An 11,064-nucleotide genomic window follows, 5' to 3' on the forward strand; every position below is an offset into this window, starting at 1 on the left:
CCAATCACAATGAACGTTTATCTTTTTATTATGAAAAGTTCTTACGTGATCAAGCTGAGAAGGCCAGATTATATAACGTTCATCCACTTAACCGTTTCGAGTTTTATGTCCATGACGGTGAATCTGATTATAAAGTTGACTTGAGAGGAATGAGTTGTAGTTGTAGGGTATTTGATGTATCTGGTCTTCCTTGCACTCATGCCCTGGCTGCATCACGTACCCATAGATTGGATGCCTATGAGTTCTGCTCAAGGTTTACTTTAGATTATTTGCTATTGAATTTATCTAACTAACTTTATTTCTCACATGTTCAATTGTTATGTTTCAGGTATTACTCAAGTGAAATGTGGGTCAATGCTTACGCGGAAACAATATATCCAGTTTGTCATGAAGAGTATTGGGATATTCCAGAACATATCAAACAACGAGTGTGCCTTAAACCACCTGTTAAGGTTAAGAAAGGGCGTCCTCAAACAAAGCGTAGGTCATCCCAAGGTGAAATTCGTAAGGTGCCGAGAAGATGTAGCTCATGTGGTGGTCAGGGTCACAACAGGGCAACATGCAAATCTGTAATGCCTGCACCCTCTACTGCAAGAGCTGCAAGAGCATCATCATCTCAGCCGCCATCATCTCAGCCACAAACATGAATATTGTCTGTGCAATTTTGAATATTGTCTGTGCAATTTTGAATATTGTATACTGATTATTGTTGTTGGTTTTCGAATATTGTATGCTGATTGATTGTTGTTGGTTTTCGAATATTGTATGGTGATTGAAATTTGTATACAGATATTTCCATACAGGTTGGCCATACAGTGAGTGACTCACGCATATATATTGCACAATGCTAATTCACGTGTATTGTATTGTAATACGCGTGATTCATAATTCACGTGTATTGTAATGTAATTCACGTGTATTGTAATATTACAATACGCGTGAGTCATATTGTAATACACGTGAGTTATGAATCACGCGTATTACAATACACGTGAATTATATTACAACCACGTGAATTATATTGGGATATTCCAGAACACAATACACGTAATACACGTGTTTATATAATTCACGTGAATTATATTACAATACACGTGAATTTTATGATACCTATTACAACCACGTGAAATAATTCAGTGTTTACAAAACAATATACTGAAATAATTCAGTGTTTACAAAACAATATACAACAATAATTCAGTGTTTACAAAACATGTTACAACAATAATTCAGTGTTTACAAAACAATATACAACAACAATATTCATGGCTCTAAAATCTGGTGGTACAACCTGACTGCCCACTTTTCTCTATATACTTGCATATTCTTTGATATGCAATTTTCTAGACCAAGTTTAGCAGTCAGGTACTCTAAATACATTAATACAAAAACGCCACAGTCCCCACTCCATTCTGCTTTTGGTACTTCAGGGTGTGGGATTCTATGAAATCTAAAAGTTTCATTTTTCATGTTAGGATACCTGGCCATTTCAACTTCAGACATTGCTTTATGAAGGAAGGGCGGCAACATCTCACAAATGGGTTTCATGTATTTTCCTAATTCTTCATCATTGAAAATTGTCTGATCGCAATCATAAACATCAATTCTCCATTCTTGCAATCGAATAACACACAGTACCCAGTGTAGGTTGTTGAGGTTGAGGGGGAAGTAAATAACATCAACACTGCTCCAACCGGGCATATGTTTATCTTCTCTACCCCAGTGGTAGTGGTAAAAGACGTCAGAGAAAGTATGGCCTTCTGGTTTTTCTGGATCAACCGAGTCAGCAACAAAATCGTCATAGTATAAAGTAACCAAAGGGCCAAACTGGCAATCTAAGATGGTGAAATCCTCCGGGTACGACTTAGGGTAGGCGACTGCTCTTGCTCTTAGCAGACAAATTGCTGCATTCATCTCTACATCAGTTAGCCACTTATTTAACCTCAGAATTGTAGTGAAGAACTTAAGGTCTCCAGCACCATCAGGGAGTTGAACATCTTTAAATTTAGCCCCTTTCGCAAATTCTTTCCTGAACTCTTTCCTCAGTTGCTCATTACAAGTCGACATAGGATCGACAACAATCGTCTTCTTTCTTGGCCGAGGGACGACGTAGGGACTAAGTACAGCTTTCGACGCCGTCCTCTTTCTCTTAAATAGGATGTGGGATGCATCTTCCAGTACCACCACATCCTCATCTATCCGCTTGTCCTCCTTCTTCTCTACCTTCTTCTGCACAACGAAATGATCGTCCACCTTCTTCTGCACCACCCTCCTACCCCTCTGCACCCCCTTCCTACCCCTCTGCACCCCCTTCCTACCCCTCTGCACCCCCTTCCTACCCCTCTTCACAACGAAATCATCGTCCACCTACAAAGAAATCATTGAATTAGGCAACAAAAGTCTTCAATTAGTCCAAATGCAAGAATTGCATACCTCATCTTCATTATCCTCCACCCTCTGCACCACCCTCCTACCCCTCTGCACCCCCTTCCTACCCCTCTTCACAACGAAATCCTCTTCCACCTCCTCTTCAACCTTCTCTTCAACATCATCTTCATTATCTTCCACCTGCTTCTCCACCTGCTTCTCCACCTGCTCCTCCACCTGCTCCTCCACCTTCTCCTCCAAATTCCCAACATTCTCCATTTCCTACAAAAACCAGAAAAGCCAGTCAATTAGTCCAAAGGCAAGAAATAGGCAAAGTGCGCGAATTGCACCAAATGCATGAAATGCATACCTCAGTATTGTGTTCCCCATCTTCAACTGTCTTCTCCATTTCCAACAAAAGCCCATCCTACAAAAACCAGAAAAGCCATTCAATTAGTCCAAAGGCAAGAAATAGGTAAAGTGCGCGAATTGCACCAAATGCATGAAATGCATACCTCAGTATTGTGTTCCCCATCTTCAACTGTCTTCTCCATTTCCAACAAAAGCCCATCCTACAAAAACCAGAAAAGCCATTCAATTAGTCCAAAGGCAAGAAATAGGCAAAGTGCGCGAATTGCACCAAATGCATGAAATGCATACCTCAGTATTGTGTTCCCCATCTTCAACTGTCTTCTCCATTTCCAACAAAAGCCCATCCTACAAAAACCAGAAAAGCCATTCAATTAGTCCAAAGGCAAGAAATAGGTAAAGTGCGCGAATTGCACCAAATGCATGAAATGCATACCTCAGTATTGTGTTCCCCATCTTCAACTGTCTTCTCCATTTCCAACAAAAGCCCATCCTACAAAAACCAGAAAAGCCATTCAATTAGTCCAAAGGCAAGAAATAGGTAAAGTGCGCGAATTGCACCAAATGCATGAAATGCATACCTCTAAATTTTTTTGCCCATCTTCAACTGTCTTCTCCTCCAAATTCCCAACATTCTCCATCTCCAACAACGGCCCATCCTACAAAAACATGAAAAACGCTTCAATTAGTCCAAATGCAAGAAATATGAAAAGTGCGCGAATTGCACCAAATGGAAGAAATGCATACCTCGAAATTTTCTTCCACATCTTCAACTGTCTGCTCTTCATTTTCATTGTCCTCCCCCTCCCCAACAGTGTTCTTCTCCAAGAGACCAACAATGTCTTTTTCCTGTCCATCCTACAATAAACAGAAAAGCCAGTCAATTAGTCCAAAGGCAAGAAATAGGTAAAGTGCGCGAATTGCACCAAATGGAAGAAATGCATACCTCGAAATTTTCTTCCACATCTTCAACTGTCTGCTCTTCATTTTCATTGTCCTCCCCCTCCCCAACAGTGTTCTTCTCCAAGAGACCAACAATGTCTTTTTCCTGTCCATCCTACAATAAACAGAAAAGCCAGTCAATTAGTCCAAATGCAAGAATTAGGAAAAGTGCGCGAATTGCACCAAATGCAAGAAATGCATACCTCAGTATTTTTAACACCATCTTCAACTGTCTTCTCTTCATTTTCATTGTCCTCCTCAACAATTTTTTTCTCCACAACCCCAACATTGTCTTCCTCCTGTCCATCCTACAATAAACAGAAAAGCCTTCAATAAGTCGAAATGCAAGAAATGCACCAATTATACAAATGCAAGGAAATGCAAGAAATACATACCTCAACTTCATTATCCTCCACAAGCCCAACATTGTCTTTCTCCAAAATCAGCACATCATTGTCTTCCTCTTGTCCATCCTACAATAAACAGAAAAGCCTTCAATTAGTCGAAATGCAAGAAATGCACCAATTATCCAAATTCAAGGAAATACAAGAAATACATACCTCAACTTCATTCTCCTCCACAAGCACAGCATCATTGTCCTCCTCAACAATTTCTTTCTCCAAAATCACCACATCATTGTCCTCAGTGTTCACCACATCATTCTCCCCTTGCTGTAGTTGCTTTAACATCCGTTTAATGAGAATTATGCCATCTCTCATTTCGGTTTTGATGAGCCTTATTTCATTTCTCATTTCAGTTTTGAAGAGAGTCAGTTCCTTTCTCATTACAGTTTTGAATTCATTTAGCTCCTTCGAAAGTTGATCCAATCTACATCTATCGTGGGGAGTTGTTGCTGTTGGAGTTGGGGGAGAGGATTCTTCGTCTTCGTCTTCTTCTTCTTCTTCGTCTTTTCTACTCGTGGCGCTCTCGACAGAATAAGAGCTGCTGGTGCTGGTGCTGGGGGTAGGGTTGTGGGTTCTTCTTCTTGTGGAAGGTTTGGCTTTGGCTGGAGTAATTTGTCTTTTCTTCCTCATGACAGTTTTTTTATGAGGAACTCCATCGTCAATATCTCCCAATTTCCTCTTTCTGCAGTCAAGATCAAAAAAGACATCATAAACATTACCTCCCATATCTTCAAAGTCATCCCCAGCATATAAGATCTTCTCTTCTTCAGACAATTCCATTTGCTTAACAATCGTGCCTTGCAGGGCAGTTTGAAGATCAGAGGCAGTGCTCTTCCTCTTTGATTTGTACTGTATTATTCTTGGGCAGACAGGCTCTTCAGTTTGAAGGGTCGTTTTAATTGCAAGATTGGGGACAAAAGTTTGGATCACCTCATAAGTCCACACTTGTAAGGCTAGTGCGAACCCATATACGGTATAAGAAACATCGACATCTTTTTCTTTGTCTTTGTTCTTCTTCCCCGAGGCGGCATCCTTCTTCTGCAGATACAGCTGCCTGTAGCGATCAAGGTCTCTGCTCAAACCCTTCATGGTTGCTCTAAAGGCCACCTTTCCCCATGGAAAATTGAGGAAGGTGTCGATGTCATCGACCATGCTGAAGAGTTTCATATTTATTATCCTCCTCGGGTCAAGGGCAAAGAGATAATGGGAAACAAGGTATACCAGCCCCAATTTCCATGCATCTTCCCTATCAGAGCAGGACAGGAATTTTGAATGAAGGTCTGCTATTCTAATAAGTGGAATACGTTTAAAATATTTAAGAACCAAAGTTGGAGATTCTTCAACCTGGTTGAAAATTGTTTGCTCAGTAGGGAATCTCCCAAAATTGAGACCTGTAACCAATGCAAACTCCCTCATCCCGAAGCACAGCTCTTCTCCATTCACAAGGAACTTCATCTCCATAGAATTTGAGCTGGACTTCCTGAGGAGCATGTGGTGTATAATCATTCCTGAGAAACGCAGTAACGGGTGCCCTTTGAATAAGAATCTGAATTGGGTTTGCTCTACCCTTTCAGTTAGATTCATCTTGGCAAACTTGGCAGCAATATTTCCCATATTGGTTTTCCAGGATACCCTCCCAGCAAACTCGGGTATTGTAGTGGACTCCATCTACAAAACAAGGAAGAAGATGGGATCACCATGATAATTAGCAAAACAAAATAAGTATTTAATTAAATAGTAAGACCAACAACAAAAATGGAACAAAATAAATCATGACAGAAAATAGTTTGGTCCAGTTCAATCATAGCATCTAGTGTATAGATGCACATATATATTCCCGAGTCATCCACTCATCAAAAAGGATTTTACAATCAATGTATTCAATATAAGAACACTCATCTAGATGCAGCCTCCAATTAAACATATTAACACTTGATCAACTTTTAGAAATGCATTCAATCAAGGTAAAAGTGAAAGATATATTTGCTTCCTATAGCAAGTGCAATATGGTCCAAGAAAGTGAACATACAGTGTGGATCATTTATGGCTTTTGATTCAGCACGGCAAATTAGGAGCACGTGTTGACTAAATTTCTTAATATAACATCGAAACCTGTCTCATTGGCATTCTATTAAGGTGCAGTAAAGCAGCAAAAGTTAAACCCTAACCCTAAATACCATTTCTTCACAAGCACATAACAAACACGAAACCTGTCTCATTGGCATTCTATTAAGGTGCAGTAAAGCAGCAAAAGTTAAACCCTAACCCTAAATACCATTTCTTCACAAGCACATAACAAAAACGGAAATGTCATTTCTTAAACGAGAAATGAATGAATAAGCGTGAAATGCATGCATGCAGAATAAGAACACTGATACAATACTCGTCATATACCCTAAAAGCATTTACACACATAAACGAAACCAGAACCAAACCCTAAACCCTAAATACATCAATATAAATCAATATAAACGGAATAATACACATCAACACCTAACCCTAACTATTAAGCCCTAAACTCACCAGAATATGTCAAAAAGACGGTGGAAAGACGATGATGTCGAATAGACGGTGGAAAGTCGAAGATGTTGGACGAGGAACGATGATCTTGATCGATGTTGAAGGAAGTCGGCAGTTGAGAAGACGTGGTTTTGGAAGTCGGAGTGGGAGGGAGAATCGGGGTGGTTTTGTTTTAAATTAGGGCCGAAAAATTATATATACGACTAAAGACGCGATTTACCATGGACGCGATTTAATCTGAATCGCGTGAGTTCATCACCGCGATTTAGATTAAATCGCGTGCATGGTAAATCGCGTACATTTAAAAACGCGAATTACCAATCACGCGTTTCATCTAAATCGCGGTGATGAACTCACGCGATTTAGATGAAACGCGTGATTGGTAATTCGCGTCTTTGAGCGTAAGAAATGGCGCCGAAGGGGTATTTCCGACATTTCGCGGGGCAAAAGGGCCCTTTTTGCCAACTTTAGTAGGCGGGGGCCCTTTTTGGAATTTCCCCTGTTATGGGGGCCATTTCATCAAATTTCCCTCTACACGTGGCAATACATATATTTAATTAAATAAATGAATTATTTATTTATTTATTTATTTATTTTATCAGTATTACAAAAATAAAGATAGCCGCTAGCCAACAGAGAAGAGAAGGGGGGAGAAGATCGAAGTTGGCGCTCCTTTTGTACTCCCCGTTTATCCTCTTTCTCTCTCTAGAAGAACACCATCGCAATTTGTAAATTTTGACTGCAGATTTCTCAAATCTGTTGTACAGATTTCTTCGCCGCTGCTCTCCTTGCAATGTCCTTGCGAAGGAGGATCTTGCTCAAGGTCATCGTCCTCGGCGACAGCGGGTATTCTTCTCCTTCTTCTTCACTTTTTTCATTCAAACATTGTTTTGGTTTGAATTCTGCCTCGTTCATCAAATTGAACTTAGAAATCGAGATTGTTTGGTATTTCACTTTGTTTCTGAGTTGTATAAACTTGATTTAGCGTTTTGACAGCTAAACGTTTTGAATTTCTCTTTGTGTCAGGGTTGGTAAGACGTCATTGATGAATCAGTATCCTTCTCATCGTTATTGATCGATCTGTTTTTCCTTAGTCGAATTAGTAGAGGTTGCTGAATCTTTCTATATATCTATCTTTTGTTTAATTGCATTATCCAAATCAGTTTGTGGTTCTTGAGCTACTTATCTAGATATGTACACAAAAAGTTCAGTCAACAGTACAAAGCTACAATCGGTGCTGATTTCGTTACTAAAGAGTTGCAGATAGATGATAAGCTTGTTACATTACAAGTAATGTTGCTTATCTGACATAACTGCTATGATGGATTCTAGAGTAATAATTTGTGTATTCGTTGTTTTATTTGGTAGATATGGGACACGGCTGGACAGGAGAGGTTCCAGAGTCTTGGGGTGGCGTTTTATCGAGGATCGGATTGTTGTGTTCTTGTGTATGATGTTAATGTTATGAAGTCTTTTGATACTCTTGATAATTGGCATGACGAATTTCTCAAACAGGTTAGTCTTGAAAGATCTCTACATATATCATTGCGATTTGATTTTTATTATGTTACGTTTACTGTTTAGGTTTAATATGTGCCTATATAGGATTCTTTTGTAACATAATAATATTATCTGCATAGCGCACTCAATTCAATACAGTTATACTCTTTACAACTACTGAAGTGCAAATAATTATTCACACGGTATATGCGTTTATTTCAGATATCTTATTAATCTGATAATATTTCTAGTAGGATCACTTCATCTTTTATAAGGAATTAAGGATAATTGTTAATTGAGTAGATAGTGGAACTGTTCATTCTCAGCTTGTAGATTTTGTTGTTAGTCTATCTGTAACACTAGGACATGTAATTAGAAAGGTAAGTCCATCACTCTCACATTTATAACGAGCCCATATTTCTTGTAGATTTTGTGTTCCATTACTAGTCATAGTCTCATCATTGTTTAGGATTCTATAAGGGCCTATGTGGCACTTTGTTTCCACAAGATTCAAGAGGTATCCAATTGCTCTGATACCTTTTTGTAAGGCCATGTACGAGAATATAGCTTAGAGATACATTAGGTAAACAACTTAGTCACAACCACCCAATCCATATAGCCCATTAACCTCACCATTGTTGTGCAAAGAATAGGGATTGGATCTTGATCAGATGTTATCCACGACACATATAGTTAGCAATGTAGCTGACTAGTCTAGTTCGAATACTCTTGAATTCAAATGATGGAATTTATGTTTTATAATGTATATTTTTGCATTTGAAATGAGAACTGAGCTTGTTCAGCGTCTCATTAAAAATTCTGCATATCCTTTTAAGGACTCCACATTTTTTATGATTTTCTGATGAGATATTGCTGACAGTCAAAAACTGCATAATTGCTAACAGTTATAAACTATCTCATTTATTTATATTTATCTAGGAAGCTAGCATGATCCCTTACAGTAATGACCCACACTTATAAACTATCTCTTATCTATGAAGATTTTATCATCATAAATTAAACATCTTCTATCTTGTTAAATAATGAGTTTGGATTTCGGAAGGCTTGACGAACTTATTATCACATCTGAGATCTCTAATCTGAATGTATTGCAGGCCAATCCATCTGATACAAAGAAATTTCCATTCATGTTACTGGGAAACAAGATTGACATTGATGGAGGAAATAGTCGTGTGGTGAGAATTTATCACAAAATAGATATGTTCTTCCATCATATATTTGACTCTAACAACAAATAACGAAAAAATCCAGGTTTCTGAGAAGAAAGCAAAGGATTGGTGTGCCTCAAATGGTAACATTCCTTACTTTGAGACTTCTGCAAAAGAGGATATCAATATCGATGCTGCCCTTTTGGCTATTGCTAAATTAGCTTTAGCCAATGAACATGAACAAGACATGTAAGTTATCATTGAGTTAATGTCGAATTATGAATTGTTGCAACTTTGCCAACATAATTATTGGTCTAAAAATAATTTTCTTACGTGTTATATTCCCGCATTTACAACTAAATGAAGTAAACCCTTTTTTAGCTTTCACCTTCTTGGATTTATACTATGACCACTCTAAACGAAACCTACCTCTCTTACCTTTAGTTATTTATGTTGTCTGTTATGACTTACGAGTCTCCAAACTGAAAATTGGAAGTGATTTTCTTTTTGAAGTTGTTTACAAGTACTATGAAACTAAAAATGGTTTATTGTTCTTGAAAGATTATAGCGTAACTTACAAATGTTTATGATTGCAGATATTTCAATGGTCCCTCGGAGGCAGTTACAGAAACAGAGCAACGAGGCGGTTGTTCGTGCTGATGACGAAATTGAGAAATGCAAAACCCTAACCTTTATTTATATCACTTTATTTGGTTGTGCTATCGACAATGTGATTGATTCATTTGTGTTTTTGTTGTTGAGAATTTAGCAATGTATTATTTTCTTTGTATGTAAAATCTTTTTACGGTTTGGGTCGGGTCAGGTTGTGTATTATTCTAAGATTTTTGTGTGTGTTTATTATTAGAGCAGATATTTGGATATATGATGCTTCAAAATGATTATTCATTACCTGTAACAAAAAAAACAGATTAATTATTATTACCTTTTGAAATTCAATTCAGCTTATGATTTGTCATTGTTATTTTTATTTTTATTTGATAAGTGGGTATTTTACTGTTTAATTTTTGTGACAACTTTTGAAGCAAAGTAATTACGATTTATTTGATAACTTCTAATTAAATTAAGATTCATAGTTAATTGGTAATTTAAGGGTACATTTTCAAAAGAAAGCTAACTAGTCTATTTAGTTACATTCTCATGATTTTATAAGGATTATAAATAATTTTGATTTTATGATTTTACACAAAAAAATAAATAAATAATAAGAAAATGTATTTAAATATATATAAATTAATTTTTTTTATTATTTATTCAATAAATAAATTAATGTCATTAATTTTATAAATTTTAGTTTTACGAATGGCAGATTTTTACTTTATCAATTTTAGCCTAATTTTAACTTTACAGGAGGAGAAATAATTTAGAATGTTGATTAAATAATAGAATGTAATAAATAATAAAATATTATAAAATTAAATAAATGACTCTGTGGCCCAATGGATAAGGCGCTGGTCTACGAAACCAGAGATTCTGGGTTCGATCCCCAGCAGAGTTGTTATTTTATTTTTTGTGTTAGCCAAACAAGCCTTACTATTGACCAGCCAAAGTTATCTCATTGTCAATGAAGCACAATATAGTATACATACATAACTAGCTGCTATTCTTATTTTAACTTGGGACCTAAATTAGAGTAATATTTAAGAATTGAAAGAAGTTAACCAAATCTAGTTAAGCACAATTATAACATAAGAAATTAAATGATCTTTTTCATAAAACTATTTTTTGTTTAATTTTTATTCAAAAGATAACTTACTCCACTGTCACATCTCTCT

General features: G+C 37.1%; 1 protein-coding gene and 1 non-coding gene across 2 annotated transcripts; both read left to right on the forward strand.

Moving 5' to 3' along the window:
* The first annotated feature begins 7,226 nt into the window (after positions 1-7,226).
* LOC124926036 (ras-related protein Rab7-like) lies at positions 7,227-10,152 on the forward strand. The gene is made up of 7 exons (XM_047466194.1): positions 7,227-7,448; positions 7,629-7,655; positions 7,793-7,892; positions 7,971-8,117; positions 9,218-9,298; positions 9,375-9,520; positions 9,868-10,152. Exons 1-7 carry the CDS (start codon positions 7,396-7,398, stop codon positions 9,929-9,931), a joined length of 618 nt encoding a protein of 205 aa, XP_047322150.1. The 5' UTR covers positions 7,227-7,395; the 3' UTR covers positions 9,932-10,152.
* A 562-nt stretch (positions 10,153-10,714) lies between these two features.
* TRNAR-ACG lies at positions 10,715-10,787 on the forward strand. The gene has a single exon. It is a non-coding gene; the product is annotated as a tRNA-Arg (tRNA).
* Positions 10,788-11,064: the final 277 nt, after the last annotated feature.

Source organism: Impatiens glandulifera, chromosome 2 (assembly GCF_907164915.1).
Source record: "Impatiens glandulifera chromosome 2, dImpGla2.1, whole genome shotgun sequence".
Taxonomy (NCBI): Eukaryota; Viridiplantae; Streptophyta; class Magnoliopsida; order Ericales; family Balsaminaceae; genus Impatiens; species Impatiens glandulifera.

What these genes read in the sequence shown, in the direction of transcription:
- LOC124926036 (XM_047466194.1), top strand. Translation starts at nt 7,396, where the DNA reads ATGTCCTTGCGAAGGAGGATCTTGCTCAAGGTCATCGTCCTCGGCGAC. An exon ending in ATCGTCCTCGGCGACAGCGG is followed by an intron (nt 7,449 to 7,628) that starts GTATTCTTCTCC and finishes TCTTTGTGTCAG; the next exon opens with GGTTGGTAAGACGTCATTGA. An exon ending in ATGGAGGAAATAGTCGTGTG is followed by an intron (nt 9,299 to 9,374) that starts GTGAGAATTTAT and finishes GAAAAAATCCAG; the next exon opens with GTTTCTGAGAAGAAAGCAAA.